The 19,327-nt window shown below is 37.0% G+C and overlaps 2 protein-coding genes across 2 annotated transcripts in view; one reads left to right on the top strand and one right to left on the bottom strand.

Annotated features, from left to right (window-relative positions):
- Positions 1-828, top strand: part of LOC143625470 (homeobox protein BEL1 homolog) — a 3,088-nt gene extending 2,260 nt beyond the window's left edge. The window contains exon 4 of the mRNA XM_077095786.1: positions 58-828. Coding sequence (XP_076951901.1) covers positions 58-654 — 597 coding nt within the window. The 3' untranslated portion in view covers positions 655-828. The remainder of the gene's footprint in view (positions 1-57) is intronic.
- Positions 829-13,064: 12,236 nt separating this feature from the next.
- LOC143625384 (1-aminocyclopropane-1-carboxylate synthase-like) lies at positions 13,065-15,197 on the bottom strand. Its single transcript, XM_077095720.1, has 3 exons — positions 14,907-15,197; positions 14,384-14,676; positions 13,065-14,247 (listed from the first exon to the last, which is right to left on the bottom strand). Exons 1-3 carry the CDS (start codon positions 15,075-15,077, stop codon positions 13,254-13,256), a joined length of 1,458 nt encoding a protein of 485 aa, XP_076951835.1. The 5' UTR covers positions 15,078-15,197; the 3' UTR covers positions 13,065-13,253.
- Positions 15,198-19,327: the final 4,130 nt, after the last annotated feature.

The following is a 19,327-nucleotide window of genomic DNA, read 5'->3' as shown; positions in this document are numbered from 1 at the left end:
TCATTTATTTGTTACATAGATACTTAAATCATATTTTATTATTTCACTTGAGTATAGGTATCAAATTGGTTCATTAATGCAAGGGTTAGGCTATGGAAGCCCATGGTGGAGGAGATGTATGTGGAAGAAACAAAAGAAAATGACCATGAAAACAATGAAGGTGTCACAGATAGATTCAATGTCCCTAGTGACGAAAACACCATGATAATTACAAAAGTGGAGCAAAAACCGACGGTTGATCAGCTTATTCGAAGGGATTCTGATTGTCTTTCTTCTATTATTAACCATCCCGACCACCATACAACGAAAGCCCTTGATCATGCATTCAATCATAGTTTTCCAAGGGTCTCAACCGACTCTTTTGGAGCGGTAGAGCTAGATTTTTCAGGATACAATCACAACTTTGGTGGTAGTGGTGGCGGTGGCGGTGGAGGGGTTTCTTTGAACTTGGGGTTACAACATGCTAGTGGTGGTGACGGTGGTACCGGCGATGATGGTGGTGGTGGGATGTCACTATACTACCCTAGAGATCATATGGAAGATTGCCAAACTAGTGTACAATATTCTACTCTTTTGGAGGGTGATGATGGACAGAACTTGCCTTACAGGAATTTGATGGGGGCACAACTGCTTAATGATAATTTGGCTGGTTAAGAATTTAAATGTTTATATCTACTATATAATATAAATTAAAAGAAAAACAAATATATGGGATTTATATATAATTCTAAGTAAAGGGTATACATGATTGGGGTTAGGTTAATTATTTAGTGTTTACCAACAACATTTAAAGTTTTTGTATATTGAAACTTTGAAAGGGTATTGTGGTGATTTCCTTACTTTAATATACAGTCAAAAAATTTATAGAATTAATGATCGGTTGTTGATTCAAGGTAGGAGGGTACAGCTTCCTCTTCTAGGCATCTAGATTCTCCTAGTGTTTTTATATCATTGGCTGTATCTATATTTATTGGTTTAAATATCATTAAATATCTATCAAGTACTATATAATTAATTAACTCAAGTTTATAAATATTTTGCTACATAACTCCAAAAGGATAAATGGCATGTAGCCTAATGGCGTAAAGATGTGAAATAATGTTCTTGTCAAATGATGGGTGGTTTTGTTTTGTTTTTAATTTTTTTTATAATACTACCCTAAACATTTGTTAAAAAACAGGAAAGAAAAACTAAACCGTAACTAGTTAGTAACTAAAACCGCAATGACGTCTTAGCCGGTTATTAGATAGGAAATCGATTTCAAACTGATACGAATCATAGGTTAGGGATCATCGCTTTTGGATGTTCATGTGGGAACCAGTTAACCAAAACCGGTTATCATTTATATGTATGTATGCATGTCTTTGTGCGCGCACGTTATGTGTATATTTATGTATGTATGTGTGAGTATATATGAGTATTTGTGTATTAGAAAAAAGTTCATATAAAAACATTTTTTTTGTAAAACACATAATTAAAATAGGACAGTATACAATTTTTGAAAACTATTAATCTCAATCATTAGATGCATGATTGATAGATTGATTAGATGCTAGATATCTAAGGGTTTAGATCTATTTTTTTCCTTACAAAACTATTGTTTTTTACAACAACCCTATCATGTGTATGAATGGTATATATGTGTAAAATGTAGTCGCAATTTTCTATTTTCTTCTGTAACGAAATTATATTTCGTTAATGATTATATTTTTAAAATAAACAAAAACTCAATTTTGTTGAGTTTATTTTGTATATCTAGTATTAATTGTTCTTTTCTACTATTTAAATAAAGATGGTTATTTCGGTATAGTTATGTATAGTTATGTCTATTTAGATACATAATTTCCACCAAAAAAAAGGCTTGTAGCTCAATGAAATAAATTGTTGAAAAGCAAAGACCGTTCGTTCTAAGTGGTGTGGATTCAAACCCGATCATAACCAAAATGAAGTAAATTGTTATTAGAAGAAAAAGATACATAAAAATCACACACCTGTTTGATACTTTGATACATAATACATAATCGTCTTGCTTTATATTAAAAATCTACATATGCATATGAAAGGGCCGGCCTTATACTATAGTTGGGTCAAGCTATGAATTGTCAAATGCCCCAACTTTTTATTACATATTTGGGCTTCTTAAACCCAAAAGATGGGTTCAACACAAACATTGATTACTCTTTATTTACACAATTTTATTTATGGGGTGTTTGAGATTTCTTATTTTTGTCACATTATGACTTATAACTTATTAAAAAGTTAAAAGGTACTTGTTTGGGTTTGTTTAATATGTAAGAGGAAAAATTACATAAGTCACAAAGTTGTAACTAATGACTTTTTCATAAATCTTAAGGATGTAATAATAAGAAATTCCAAACACCATACAACGTTGTAACTTATGACTTTTACAATCTAATTAGTGTTAATATATTGATTCATAAAAAATTGTAATATTCATTTCAAAATGAATAATTTAAAACAATGTATACAAATTCATTGCATGCTAAAGTTCACTTCCTATAAATATATGGTGTATATAATTTGATATTCATTTGCATAATCATTCACATCTAAAAATCATTTATAAGCAAAAATATCTTCCGAGAATTTGATATTTAAACAGCTCACTGACTATGATACAAGTTTGAATGCGAAAGTTATTTTGCCAAAGAGATCTGTTGAAAACACTTTACTACCGATGAAGTTTGTTGAGGGCGAAGGCACTTTCGCTTTGCCGTTTTACGTTTTTTAAAACTTCTATCAAGTTGTGTAGGCTTATAACTTAAAAACGGATGATTGAATTGAGTTCTATCCTAAGAAATTAGATGATAAATAAATGTTATTTAAAAAACCTATTAATCTATATTTGCACCTCTAGTTTAGGGCTAAGTTTATTGGATTTAAATAATCGAAACTATGACATATTGGCAGATAACAGTCCCCAGCTAAAGAAATTGTTAAGGACAGTCCCTACTTCCACTGGCATGTGGGATGATATTAGACATTTAACGGTTTATAAATAACATGGTTCTAGTTGGATTCAAGTTAAAGATTTGGTTCATTGTTTTTTCGCGGGTGACTCATTTCATCCCGAAAATGAAGAAATGCACATGGAGTTGCATATATTCACTCATGAACCCAGTGGTACAACTTTCAAAAGAACAAAGGTTCATTTTTTACACAATTTGGTACATGAAATCATGTATTAGTAAGAAAATATACATATACATATATGCATGGATGTAATATGGTAAAATGACTAATGAGTACATGTGATAGAGAATATTGTGATATTGTGAGAGAATATAGAAACTATAGAATTAAAAGCAGTTGCTGCTATCTTGTATTTTATTTGCCCCCTTTTCGGTATGACTCGTTTGCGCGTGAAGCTTTGTCTCCAAATGTTGTCCATATGAGATGATCAAATGGTGTTTGAAATTGAGTATGTTGTTTATTATGTTGAATAGTTTGGGGGTGTTTATATAGAGGATGCAATAGAAGCTATTAGGATGCAAGGGGCAGCCACAAAGAAGCTTCTTTTTTGAATTTTAATTTGTTGATTGGTGATGGTTTAAGAGACAATGCCAGCAAATTGGTGGCTGTATAATATTCATAATCTGTCTTACACTGAATCTATAAATTTGTTTTGTATAATATTATGAAAAAAAAATTGGTTTTGGACCTTTTGGTCACTGATTTAGAGTGTACTATAGGCTTAAGTAATCCTGATGTGTCAATATTGACAGCTAATTGTGTCAAATAAAAAAATATATGTTGATTTTTATTAATCATAACTACATCGTTTGGTTACTGTCGGTTCTAATTAATAAATTGGCTGCTGACGGTCCCAACTTTTAACGTATTTATTCTCAACGGTCCGCGACTATCAGAACCCTAACGCCGTTAGTTGCAGGGGTCGCTGGAAAACTCAACATTTTTGTCCCAGACATCTTTGTAACTTTGTATCGGATCTTTAGAAACATTTTTCTAGTATAATCCCCAATTTTGAGGTCGCCTGAACCCTAGAAACATTGTCGAAAACGGTTGATGGTGCTGTGGTGGTGGTGGTGGTTGGTTAGTGGTGAGTCAATTGGTGGTGGTGGCGGTGTTCGGGTGGTGTTTTCCGGAAACAAATGTTACTTTTACGACCAAAAACGTTTTTCCGGCGACCTGCAACTAACAGTGTTAGAATTTCTTTAGTCGCGGGCCGTTGAGAACAAATACGTTAAAAGTTGAGACCGTCGGCAGCCAATTCGATAGTTGGGACTAATAAAAAACCAATATAACATAAAAATAAAAGGCTTTTTTGGATTGAGTTGGATTTTTCTTTAATTGGGGATTTAAATATGATAATACATTGGATCTTTGTTTCAATTATTTTACAAAGTGTGTTGAGGAGAATCTATTCACATTCACTATTTAAGAAATTGAGAAGTGGAGAAAAAGTTGATGTTAATCATGTTACTGAAAAGAAATAGATGTTAGCATATCTTGTGTACCATGATTTATGCACCATGGCTAGATACAGTTTATGTTGAGCATGTGCTTCCCACACCGCTACGGTATGAGGCGATTTTGAGCGGGGCGTCTGGGAAAAAAAACGTCGTTAGATAGAGACGCTTTTTCTTTTTTATTATTTTCTTAGCCAGTCTAAACTACGCTTCACTTATCTTTCTCTAATATATTAAGTAAATAATTTAAATATTTTACATTGGATGGGTGAAACTATCACACATTTTATTGTAAGAGTTTTTCATTTACGTTGCAGTGACTTGACAAGATGTTTTTCACCTATTCTATTTTGGAATCACTATGGATGCAACAAGAACATTTAATTACTTAATAAAATTAAAAAATAAAATTCTTGCGACTTCAACAATTCAACTATTTAGGTGTAAGTTTCTAAACTTTAGGATTTTGTGTAAATTTCTATACTTAGCCCTTTGCAAAATATTCATTTTGTAAGTTTAGACTAAATCATGCACAAAAAATATATATACTTTCTTACATTTTTTGTAGAACTAAAATTTTTTAATTACTTTGATATAAAGTTCTAGCTACTACATTTATCACTCTTTCTTACTAATCAACTTGATTTTGCATCATTTTGGTTCGATATGGCTTGAATTTGTTCGCGTTAGGCTTTTGGTATCAAAGGAGATCGATATTGAAGGTTTTGCCGCGTGAATATTTGTTACTATTTGCGATTAAAATGGTTGTTACTATTAAAAGTAATAATACATTGGCCTCATAAATCTATCCAAAGATCAACCTAAAGCTTAATGCAAAATTACTGTCGAGTCGGGAGTCTCACTGTATGTCTCACTGAAACAATCTTTACCCAGCTATGCCCCATAAAATTTATTTCAAAAAGTTCATCCTATTTCAAAACCTTTGAACATGATCACCCACAATGAATATGCAATATTCAATATAGCATGTTGAGTGGTTACAATTGATTCTAGCAGTATAATATTCATGAATGTTCAATATTCAATATAATCATTTAATTAATGATACATTTCCACATCAATGAAAGAATTGAAGCATACAAAATCATTCAACTAACAAAGTCCCGTATGCGGACCAAAATCCGGTCCGTCTCTAAGGGTGGTGGTGGTGTCTAGAGAAAACAGAAAGCATTAAATGGAAAGCCATTGTTCGATCTTGAACTTTATCAACCCCCTCTTCGGTATCACTCGGCCGCTCTCTCTGCTCCTGTCTTCCATCACTCACTTTGATCAAAGTTGTTCTTGGGTGATGACTTATGAGTTGCTTGATCTCTGATGTTATATGCAAGAGAGCTGCCTTGTATATATATAGTCACCCAAGAATCTTTAGGAACAAAAATTAATGTGTACTTTATAATTTATATGTTGGGTATGAATGGGACAAATGGAATCCATTTCTATGGAAAATAATAAGGTGAAGAGGTAGGTCCCCGCAAAGTCTAGTTGGACCCGCAAGACACACCTTGAAGAGGTACGTCTGCTCAAAGACCAGTTGGTTCCGCAGGACCCACCATGCTCAGAGATGAAGACCTTAAACGTAGTAAGCCAGCTGTTCCCGCGGGAAAGCCTCCCTTGGTACAGTACCCTACCTGTTCCCGCAGCTGTGGGTACAAGCCAAGAAGGAAGGCTACCCGCACTAACAGTAAGGCTACACGCATAAGGCACTAACTCATACTTCAGCAATGTCACCTGAGGAAAGAATGAGTAAGGCGGGAATATTCCCGCCCAAAAGAGCCAGTCCGTACGCTTCTGGAAGATCTTTTGTACTATACCTGCCAAGGTATGGACAAAATAGACAAGATCTGACAAAAGCAGCCCATGAACCAATCACAGGGTGACAGCTCACCGACAATAGTACGAGGAGGAGCATGCTCCAGTACAAAATGTCACTATCAGCCGCTGCCTACCCACCAACTCCCATCGTGGCACGTACGTAGCCTGTAGTTGGTGGAAAAGGAATATTATATACAGCTGGCCGTACCTGCTTGGAAACCTACATTCGGCTATAAATACTCCAACACCTTGGAACGGTATCATCATCTTATCTTCTCCCTAGCTATTTCTCTCAATATACACTTATATTCAGAGCAATCTAGTCTGATTCTCACGCCGGAGGGTGGTCACAAGGAGGAACCCCCCCTTCTCAGTGACGAGCTCACGGTGTCTGTTTTGCAGGTCGAGAAGAATAACCATCTTTGCCGGACCTAACCCTCGTGGGAAGCATCTACTTAACCCTAAGATTATCCGTAATCTGCGGGGGTCATTTAGTGTTTCTTCATTGGCTCCATCCGTGCATTAAGCTAGAACTAATTTTTCTTAGTTTTTTCAAAACTTCTGGAAAGATGGTTAAGGTTACTCCGATGCCAAGGCCACCGAGTGACCAAGAAACCCCGGTAACCACAACCCCAGCTACTGGGGGGAACACCGGTGAATACACAATTTTTACGAACACTACCCCGGTTACCCAAGCCGGGGCAAGTGCAGTAAACAACCCTCCCCTAGGATTCACTGATACCCAGGTAGAGAAGCAACAGACGAGGCTTCCCCGCCAAACACTGGATCAAGTTAAAGCTTGGGCGGAAGCACGTCAGAAAGAATTCCAAGCTGAGTTGGATGAACGTTTACGTTCACTCCAACAGGCTAATGACGAATTCGGAAGCACTCAACAGCTCAACATGAGCAATGATTGCGAGTATTCGGATGATGAGTGGGAAGAATCGGACAGTGACGCAAACCCTCGTCATAAGGCGAAAGGGAAGCGTAAAGAAGTAGACTTCCACTCGAAAAGAAATTTTGGAGAAACTTTCAAGCCAAAGAGCGCGGGGGGAAACCCACGTGACTTCTCCAAAACTTTCAGACCGACTGTTGCAAATGCGGGAACGTCCAAGTTTGCAAGAGACATTGCGGAAGCAATCGCTCCAAAGAGTGCCAAACAGATGTCCAACATAGGCACTTACGACGGCGTATCTGACCCGGACGATCACTTGAACAGATTTATAGCGGGGGCAACCGTCAGCAATTGGACGGAACCCACATGGTGCTACATGTTCCAGATGACGCTCGTCGGGGCAGCCAGAGCGTGGTTTGATCGTCTACCGGTCCACCACATCTATGATTGGACAGACTTCCAGCACAAGTTCAGCCAGCACTTCAGTCAACAAAGAAAATATACTGAAGAGCAGTGGACGATCCTCAACTGCGTCAGAGAGGAAGACGAATCTTTGCTAGACTTCATTACTCGCTTCAACTCAAAGAAGCTAAGTCTGGGCACCATCAGTGAAGATCTTGTTCGCGCCGCTTTCATTCAGGGCGCTGAGTACCCAGAGCTTATCCGCACGTTGACGGGTAAAGATGGCATGCCATCCACGTGGGATGCCATCATGACGGCAGCTAAACGCTTTGCCGAGACGGAAAAGCAACTGGGTAGAAATCTTCCCCAGAGCACAAACCTCTACACGCAAAGGACTAGAGAAAATAACGTCCGTACCGCCCGACAAAATAAGAAGAGGAAGCTTGGCATTTGGCAGTCAAGGATAAACTTTGACACCTCATCCAGCTCTCGCCCTCTCTTAGGAGGAAGGGACAACACGCACTCATCAAACAGGAATCCCAGATGGACGCCACTCACCAAAAGCGTCACCGAGATATTTGCCACCGAGAAACTCCCATGGCCAAAGGCTCCAATAATCCGACAGCGTCATAACGCTGATCAGAGCAAATCCTTTGACTTCCACGGGACCAAAGGCCACACCACAGAGGAATGTACATCTTTGAAGGATATTGTCGAAACATTTGTCAAAGATGGAAAACTTACACACCTCGTGGCGTCAATCAAGAACGGAGGGAGGAACGACAATCGGTACAAGGGCAACGGACGAAAGCCCGTCGACATCAGCATTCACATGGTTCATGGCAGCGTCAGAGGAAGAAAACGACGAACAACAGAGCCGAGTGCGTGGAAGGAAGCTGAAGTGCGCTTCCCGTGTGTGCCAGGGGGCCCAACAAAGAAGGCCCCATAGTCATTAAAAGCCAGCTGGGGCACTACATCACCTCCCGCACTCTTGCTGATAACGGCGCTTCGTCAACGGTCATGTATAGGCAGTTCTTCGACAAGCTAGACGACGAAGACAAAGAACGCCTAGAAACGGTTTACGACTCGATGGAAGGGTTTGACGGCAGCACAAACACCCCCTTGGGTATCCTATCTTTCCCCGTCATCCTCACGGACGGGATATACTCCCACACAGAAGACGTGGACTTCGTCGTAATGAGGAAGCCACACCACACATAGGACATTCTCTTCGGGAGAGATTGGATGGCAAGATTTAATGCCGTGGTGTCTTCGGTCCATGGCATGATGGGATGGCCAACAGCTGAGGGTGTCGCGATGATCACGGGTATTCCCCAGGTATGCATCGCATCTGTCTCATCTAAACCCAAACCAAAGATGGCTAAATCGACCATTACCGAGCCAGAAGAATGGGCCTTCAATGGCAAATACCCTGACCAGGCCGTCACCATTGGCCCAACAATCACTAATCCCACACGCACCTTACTCAAACGCTTATTGCAAAAAAATGCTGACATCTTCGCGTGGACACCAGCTGACATGATTGGTGTACCCCGAAGTAAGGCGGAGCATAAGCTCAAATGTGACCCGGCTTTTACGCCAGTCATACAAAAGCGTCGCGTAATGGGTGCGGAACAGGCTAACGCGTGTAGAACCCAAGTCAAGGAACTCCTTGACGCAGGCATCGTACGCGTTAGTAAATAACAAACATGGGTTGAAAATCCCGTCATGGTACCCAAATCCAACAAACAATGGCGCATGTGCATAGACTTCAAAGACCTAAACAAAGCATGCCCCAAGGATTGTTACCCGTTACCCAAAATTGACCTTAAGGTAGATTCGTTAGCACCGTTTCGCCTTAAATGCTTCCTTGATGCGTATAAGGGATACCATCAAATCCACATGGCCGTTGACGATCAGGACAAAACCGCATTTCGGACGCTCGATGGCACATTTTGTTATCAAATGATGCCATTCGGACTTAAGAATGCCGGGTCCACATACCAACGCCTGGTGGACAAAGAGTTCCATGCCCAAATCGGGAGGAACTTGGAAGTTTACATGGATGACTTGGTCATCAAAAGCCTTGAGCCAGAAGCGATGTTGAAAGACATCGAAGAAACTTTCAACACGCTCAGACGGATAAACATGAGGCTTAACCCGAGCAAGTGTTCCTTTGGGATGGAAGAAGGGAAGTTCTTAGGAGTCATCGTCACCAAAGATGGCTTCAGAGCGAACCCTGAGAAGGTCGAAGCCATTATGAAAATGGAATCACCTACTACCATCAAACAGGCTCAAACACTGAATGGACGACTAGTCGCACTTAACCGCTTTTTGGCAAACCATGCGGATAGGTCGTTCCCATTCGTGTCAACATTGAGAAATTGCTTGAAGAAAACGCACTTCCGCTGGACACTAGAAGCGGAAGCAACTTTTCAAGAGATTCGGTCACGCTTGATCGAACTCCCAACACTCACAGCACCAGAAGTGGGGGAGGAATTAATTCTTTACCTCTCCGCCACAGACAGAGCAACCGGGGCAGTCCTACTAGTAGAACGAAAAGGCATCCAGATGCCCATCTACTATGTTAGCCGCGTCTTAACAGATGTAGAAACCCGATACTCTACCCTGGAAAAATTAGTCTTAGCGCTTGTACAGGCTTCACGCAGGCTAAGACGATATTTCCAAGGCCACCCAATCACCATTCTCACCAACTTCAAACTTGCAAACGTTCTAGGCAAACCCGAGTTGTCAGGGCGCCTAGCCAAATGGGCAATTGAATTGGGAGAATACGCGATAAAGTACAAGCCAAGACCAGCCATAAAAGGCCAGGTCTTGGCCGACTTTATTGCAGAAGTCCCCGCTTCGCGGGAAAAAGAGTGCCAGGAAGAGGCTTAATCCTCTCCAGCACAGGACATTGATGATGTCTGGCGACTCTATACTGATGGAGCAGCCAACAACGAGGGTTCAGGCGCAGGGTTGAAACTAACTAACCCAGCAGGCCAAGAGTACACTTACGCTATTCGGCTGGATTTCCCAAGTACGAATAACGAAGCGGAGTATGAAGCATTCTTGGCCGGATTAAGAATTGCGCGTAAGATGGGGGTGAAAAACTTGGAAGCCCACGTGGATTCCATGTTAGTAGCCAACCAGATAAACGGGACGTACACGGCCGTGAATGACACAATGGCCCTGTACCTCGCACAAGCAAAAACCCTTATGCGCGATTTTAACGATTGCAAAGTTATGCACATCAACGAAGCGAAAACAAATCTGCGGATGCGTTAAGCAAGCATGCGGGTTAGTTCAAACCGGGTTCGTCTAAAATGGGTTTGGGTCAAAACAGGTAAATACCTTTGTACATTTTTATTATATAAAGATGATGATTAATCATTTTATTTAAAAAAAAGCTATGTAAATCACTCGAATTTAGAAGATATGTTTTAACTATTTTGTCGTTGTATAAAAGAATATAACGTTGTTCACTCGATTTATATGGCAAACTCGTAGGTGGTTAGAACGAGTTCAGGTCAAAGCGGATTAGGGTTGAAACGGGTCGACGCAAAAAGGTTAATGTAGGTTGAGTCAGAACGGGTTCAGGTCGAAAGGGATTGGGCTAGCCCAGGTTTCGGGTCAAAACAAGTTTGTTTTAAAGTTTGTTTTTTATTTTTTAAATTATATTGTACATTGCAAAGCTGCTTCTAACTTAGGCACCGGTAATGTGCGCAGCATGTTACATACATTCTGGGTTCTGATTACGTGTGTCCACGTATCTAAGTCAGGAAACACACATAACCCGGCTCAGGTACAAAATTAATCCAACACTCCGCACAAGTAACAGACGTCAATTACACATGTTTAATGTCTGTTACGTGTGTAGAGTTGGTTGCGCGTGTTTAATTGTATTTGATTTATTTATACATACATACATGACCAAGGATAAGTTATGAAGTCTATTGATATGTGTTAGCACAATTGGCTAATTGTATTTGAAAAGTCAAAATTGAATTGGATGAGGAAGCATATGCTAGTCTGGACTCTGGAATTGGTCCCCTTGTTTTATGTATGGAAGACCATCAAGTCAAAATTTAGCTCCATTATTGACAACATGCCAGAGATACAACCAACATTCACAACTTATAAAACTCATTGTTTTCTACCAACTTGGGACAAGTTAAATTCCTAGGAACCATGGGCACTTTCCCTATGCCTATGGTATCATCTCAAGATATCAATATTACACTATGATCTTGTGTTCAAAACCTGACTTAAGGTGGTCTTTTTTTTTCTCACAGTAGTATTGTGGTAGTCTTAAACGTTGTTATATATATATATATATATATATATATATATATATATATATATATATATATAACATTTTGTAAACAAAAAAATATACAAAACCACGTGTTTTTAGGCACACAACTTCACATGAGGTTATATTTTTATAATCACCTGGCAATAAAAAAAAGTAATTAACCACGCTTATACACTAATTGTAAATTTTTCTACTATGACGACCCGTTAGTTAAACATGTGGCGTGGGGCTAGTTAAAGTGAGTGCGATAAGGACAAGCGGCCTTTAACACAAAGAAGAGGCGGGGTTCACTACAATCCACCAATCACATGCACATACACACATTCAATTTTTTTATTAAATGTTTTAGTTAAATCAAAACTAACATGTTAAAGAATATGTTAGTTAAAGTCCTCTATCTATGTGACGGTGATGTAACAGGGCGTTATCCACTATTTACGGATATGTAATTAAGTTTGCTTAGAAGTTATAACCATAATGAGTGTTTTAATTATGTACACAAAATGTCTCAAGAGGTAAACCGACTTTAATTTTGTTACACTTACATAAAATCTTGTGAATTCCATATCACAACTTCCTATACTTAGAGGTGCACACAGAAACCAGTTAACGGGTCTAGTACTAACCGGTTTAAAACTGATCCTAACCGCTGATTAGTAACCGGTTTATATTATTGATTTTAAAACCGGTTAACTGCTTTTATTATTATTATTTTATTAAAATTCGGGGTTTTTTCCGGTTATTAACCAGCTAACCGGTCCGGTCAAAACCGGTTATTACCCGACCCATTAAACCGGTTTAACGGTTAATTCCCGTAAAAAACCGGTTAGCATATTAACCGGTTAACCGATTTGTGCACCTCTACTATACTAATCTCACATCCGGTTTGGTTTTATGGACATAACTGCATACGTTTATATCAAGTTGGGCCAGTTATATATATTACAGGCTATAAAAGAAAAGGTTCAATGATAACTTGGGCCTAATTCCCGGTTAAAACAATTAAAAGGCCCAAAATATTATCAGTTAAATCAGTTTTTCAGTTAATCAGTTTCCGTTCATAGCTATCAACATAATGTAATAAATTATTTTTTTTTTAAATTAACATATATTTAAATATATAAAAATAATCAATACAAATTTCGATTACTTGATTTCACTAACATTTATTACAATAGGTCATGTCATGTCATACACCAAATTGTTATGTCATAGACCCTACAATTGTCACACTTAACTATTATCACCATCTAGTTAGGTTAGAAACCTTAATGATATCTACCCTACACATTGCTTCAACACTTATGTTGTAAGTACAAAACACATTAATTAACTTGTACCATACTTCGGGTACCTAGTTTTGTGCCCGAACGAGGGGCGAGGCAAGAGGAGAATGAGGCGACATCCGATGAGGGGTCAACATATCGTCGAGCCTTCTTGATGATAACCTCATATGCTGGTTGTTCTGCAAAAACTGTCTTCTCGTATTGATCTCAAGGTTTCTGTTCTTTCGCACAAACGTTTTTATCCTCCATAACGCGATCCTTGTAGTCTCGTCATCCATATTTGCAAAGCAAACACGAAACCACCCAGGCTCAGAGCAATGAAAAGACTGGCCTGGGGAGACATTAAGTTTAATCTTGTTAATTATAATTCTCCAGAACGTCATTTCTGATTCAAAAGTAGGTTCTTTTAGAAATCTACGCAAATCCATCCACAAAAACAAGCCCGCTTTGCTTTCTAGACACCCGATCCCAACTTGGGCTAGCCCACGGGTAAACATATCATGCCTGTGGGCCAACCGAACTCTACTCTCAGAGATAAAGTTCTCAATAAACTTATTGTCAGACAACATAGAAGCGAGCATACGTTGTGTCTGAGTAGAAACGAGCCCGAAGCTTGACATTTTACGTGCGATATTCACAACATTATCGTTGTACGAGTACACAATCCCGACTCTAAACCCGGGGAACCCCATATCTTTGGAAAGACTATAAACTAAATGAATCAAGTCGCAATTGCAATTCGATACTTCCTTCATTACCTCCGCAATACTCACGAATTCATCGCCATTTGTTACCGTGCCCGCATAGATCTCATCGCAAACGAGGTGGATGTTTTTCTCATTGATGAAGTTCACAATATCTTTTAAGGTTTCCCGGTCGAGGAAAGTGCCTAGTGGGTTCGATGGGTTAGTTATAAGCAACCCCTTAACCTTAATTTTCGCTATCGTTGCTTTCTCATAGGCATTTTCAAGAGCTTCTCTAGTGATCTTGAACCTATTAGAGCTTTCACAAACCACGGGTAAAAGCTCGACTCCAGTCCGCCATTTCAAATCTCTATCGAACCTGTAAAAGTAAATTTACAAATTAAAGTCGAACTATTAATAATAGTAACAGTAATAGTAACAGTAACGGTATCAGTGACAATGTTAATAAATGTTAATAATGTAAATGTTATTTTTTTAAAAATAAATATGCATACGCCGGATAATAAGGAGTAGGAACCAAGAAAGCTTCTCCAGGGTTTGCTAAGCAAAATGCCAACGTTTCATGAGCACCGGTGGCGCCACCACTCATCACGATCCGATCAGGGTCAAACTTCATGCGGTTTCCTCGTACTTGGCTCATGAAATTAGCGATGGCGGTCCTGAATTCGGGTAAGCCATGGTAATCTTGAAAAATGGCGGTCTCTTTGAAATCTAAAGCTCCTTGTGGTGTACAAATTGAGGCATTCGGGTTTTGTTTAACCCATTCTTCAATCAAATCAAATGAAAGCTGACAGCATAAATACATGTTAGATGTCAGCAAATCATATATTATTAATCAACTATATATAAAAAAAATTCAGCATATTAATTAGTAAACATTTATTATAACTATGTGCCATATTATTATAATATATAATTTGTTTACACTATTCTCGTTATATTCTTATATATAGTTGATTAATTATATATTTTAATATGGTAAATAATTATATATATAAGTAGTATTATTATGTATACCTGGTTTTCAGCCAGGCCCATTTGGATAACGCCTTCGGGGTTGTGTTGAGGGTGGAAGGGGTTGGCGTCATAGGCTTTCCAGCCGTCGAAATACGGGGAGTTTTCGCCATGACCATCGTTGGTTGCGATCTTTGACAACATATTGTGGGAGTTGTTCTTAGAGACATCCATTGGAGATGAAGAAATAAGTGGTGGAATAAAGTGAAGAGATGAATAAGATGAAGTGAGTTGAGTTAAGTTGATAAAATGAATTAGTGATGATATTTATAGACAAAGGAAATAAGAATAAGAAGAAGAAGGTTCTTGTTATGTTTGAAATTTTGGTGACGTGGGTGGCTGCCGACTTTTTATTTCTGCCTACTCACTTTTCATTTTTTTTCCTTTTTATTTAATTTGAAAAATGGTCTTTAACGGTGTCCATCTTTTGTTGTTGACCTTTATTTATCATCATTCCACGGATTCTAGGTACAAATACGGGTTGGTTCTTGGGTCTTTTGATAAAATACATATTGTTCGGGTCATTGTACACTGAGAAACAAACAGATTATTACATCTAATCTGTCTTAAGAAACTTGCAAATGTATTTTAATATTTTCCCGGGCATTACAAATTTCTTCATAACTGTTTTATTTTTATTTTGTATCGTATTTCTTAATAAAAGTGTTTTATATTGTTTATTTTATGTACGGTCCCCTACTATTTTAGTAAATGAGAATGTGACTTAAAATATGGAAAGTATATCTCATAGTATCAAGTGTTAATGTGTTATGCCAACCCACAACAGTGTGGACGTCATAAGTCATGACCGTCCCCTCTCATTTCTGTCTCACAAAACTTTGCCGGACACCTTAATCGATGCCTGGAATTCCCAGCCCATCACCACCTTTCTCTTCCTCTACTGTTTTATGTCGTAGATGGACGCTAATTTTTCTTTCCTTGTGGGTGTTTTTAGATAACTACATATTATCATCGGTTGAACATTTATTATAAACAATGTGCGTAAGTGCCTAAACTGTAAATTGCTTTACTAAACTTTTTATTGTTATTAACATGTATTTAAATGCTTGATTGGAGAAACAATTAGTTAGTCTTTTGGTATCCAATTGGAAAACTATTATTTAAACCATATTACTAAAACATAAACTTTAAATGTGAGATCAAGCAGGATGCAAATAATATTAAACTATGATTTTAAATGTGAGATCTTTATATTCTAGGGGACGGTTCATGCGAGAAATGAATTTAGAGTGAGAATTGCGAGAAGTAGATCTCAACCATTGATGACATGTAATCAACGGTGTAGAATATAAATGGCATTTGTGTAAATACCAAGATCTCAGTATAACCTGTTTTAATATATAAAGGGTAAAAATGTCTTAATAATGTAGGCTGAATAATGGAAACGTTAATATAATCTTCGGTTTCCCCTTTTTGTGCCTTAATCACCAAATCGCATCTGCCAAAATCATCTTCAAAGCAGCAGCGATTCACAAAATCTTTAATCATTACGAGATATTCATAGCTGATAATCATTGAGTTCTCGTCCAGATTAATTGGGCGTTTTTCGAGGTTACGGTTAGTTGCCTTCTTTCTGATTTATTTTTTCAATCAATATCTCTCATCGTCTCTGTTATACTTCCATGCCTACATTCGTAATTTTTTTCTATGTTATTTGTCATCAAGGTATGAATTTTTGTACTTAAATCAGGTTTTTTTTAGAACAATTATTCGTAGTATTTCGTAGATTATTACAGTACCCTACACAAATTATACTATAGAACTTTTATTATGTTAATATATATTTTTTTTGGAAGTTTCCATACACAAAACATGGAGCATGTGTAGGGTGCATCTTTGATGGCCTTTGTTAATTATAATGTCAGGTTTATACAAGGATGTATATATTTGATAATATTGTTGTTTGCTGTCTAGGGTTACTCCATTTGTTGTTATTGAATTTAACAACATATTAGTGTAGGAGTTAACAATTGTATATATGGGGAGATTATATATTTAGGTGTTGGATATAAAATTATAAATAATAAGGGATATTCGGTGTATGCTTAGTTATTGTGTAGTTTGTTATTTGTGTAGGTTGTTGACTAGGCACTATGTATGCTTAAGTAGTTAATGTGTTTACCATTTTTTGTGGAGGGTTAATGAGCATGTTGTGTAAGTAATTTGTTTCCTATGTAGGAGTGATTGTGGTTATTGTGTATGCTGTTTGTTTACTATGTAGGTTTACTAAGCTTCTTGTGTATGCATTTTGTTTACTATGTAGGTTTACTAAGCTTCTTGTGTATGCAGTTTGTTTATTGTGTACGTTTATTTAGGTAATGTATAGATTGTTTTTTTGTGTAGGCTTGTTTCCTGTACTTATGGTATGTGTAGGCTCTTTTTTTTGTGTGTAGGCTTCTTGTGGTATATGTTGGCTTGTTTTTTGTGTACGCTTATTAGGGGTTATGTTATTTGTGTAGGTTTAGTAATTGCAATTGAAAATGTGTTTTTGTTAATATGTATGTGTTATTGGTTATTGTGTATGAGCTTTGTACGGTGTATGGTTTGTTGTAAAGATATTGAATTTGTGTAGGCTTTATATGAAATATTTTATAAATATAGAACTTGTGTAGGCTTTATATGATTTATGTAGGTGTTTTTTAGAGCACGTGTACAGGGTTTTATTTATTATTATTGTGTAGGATGAGCTATTGAAATTATGTAGGTTTATTAAATTTGTCATGTTTTAGTATTAATATCGTTTTTTGATGTGTATGATATAATGGTTAATGTGTATGACATTTTGATTTTTTGTTACTTTGTTTTTAGGTGTAGTATATAATGTCTTAGTTGTTGTATAACGCGTTTGTTGCAATTGGAAGTGTTTTTAGTTTTCATGCCTAGCTGTGTATATGTATGGTTTGTGTATGTCTTTTAAGTTGTTACGCTCTATAGATAATAAATGATTGTTTATGTGTATAATAGATGTGTAGGACGCAATGCTTTTGTGTAGTAAATCATAAATGTTGTAATGTATTAATTTGTTTATTGGATAATGACGTCTAGCAAGCCCAAACGTAATGACGCCAGCCCACGCCTCCTGGCCAGCTCGGTTGGTGCACCAGAACATGGAATGTGAAAACAAGTTTAGGTTTAAATATGTTTATTATAATAATAAATCTTCTTTATTAAAGTGCTAAATATTGTTACAAAAGGTTTTTTATTATTATAATTATAAAATTATTTTAAGACTCATATAACTCGTTACCGATAAAGGATAACACAAATTGACTCATTCATTAGTAAATGTGTCAGAAGTGCTATCTATATTTTTCAGTTTTCAATGTATTATTGCTGAAGAGTTGTTGTACTTTAATTTGGGTTGCAGTGATGGAAGAAGCAGTTCACTATATGATACAAGGATCCCATTAGCAGCTAATTTATGTGGCTTGGGAGAACTCAACATATTTGTTATTAAGGTTCCGCAGGTCGATTAATCGAAACCAGTTTTGATTATTGGACATCATTTGTGGTTGTCGTTGCCTTGTATATTTACTATAATTTATAAGCTGAGTTTTGTTTTTCTTTTGTGAAACTGTTATCCAATATACGAGTTATGTTCATGTAAAAGTCGTTAATAGTCTCACAGTTGACGAACTTGATTCATATATTGTAAGATATCACAAAAATTTTAAATTGAGTGTTGAAAATGATATATCTTTGTCTGATAATTTAATATTACACACTTTATGTGTCACAATTGATATCATACCTATATTAATAAAAAATAATCAATTTGATAAGTAGATTTGATTGAATTACTCGACACAGTTGAATTCAAGAACATTATATGTAATCAATATATGAAATTTAATTAAAAAAATGATAATACGGATAATGACACAATTGATAAAATAAAAAGAAAAAGAATTCAATATAGTTCCTGGATTATGGACATATAGTCCAATATTGAAAACAAATAAAAAAATAAATTATTGTTATGAATTACCATTTTATTATTTGGATGACACCAATTATTTGACCTCACTGACAAACCTTTTACATGCACCAATTATGTGTTTTTTGTCCCCTCCCAAATAGTGTATATACAGTTGATTTTGTACTATAAATACGAGGTGATTGTAACGGAGATTTGCATCCCAGTAAGACTAATAATTCTTACTTTTCTTATTCCTGTCTCTTGTTAACTCCAAAGTTCATATATTATTCTAATAAGCTTGTTATAATTAGAGCTAATATTATAACACGTTATCAGCACGAGCCGCTTATATCCTAACCAAGAAAGGTAATAGACACAAAGATTTAAAATGAAAATCACCGGAGCACAAGATCAAACAAATGAAGAAGATATATGTATAGCGGATAGTGGAGCCACGCATACTATACTTAGATCTAAAAAATAT

This window comes from Bidens hawaiensis, unplaced genomic scaffold (assembly GCF_021521415.1).
Source record: "Bidens hawaiensis isolate Kalapana, Puna unplaced genomic scaffold, B.hawaiensis_p1.1 tig00004105_1, whole genome shotgun sequence".
NCBI classification, from domain to species: domain Eukaryota; kingdom Viridiplantae; phylum Streptophyta; class Magnoliopsida; order Asterales; family Asteraceae; genus Bidens; species Bidens hawaiensis.
Note: the sequence above shows the minus strand (reverse complement) of the source record. Positions and strands in the feature narration are given on the sequence as shown.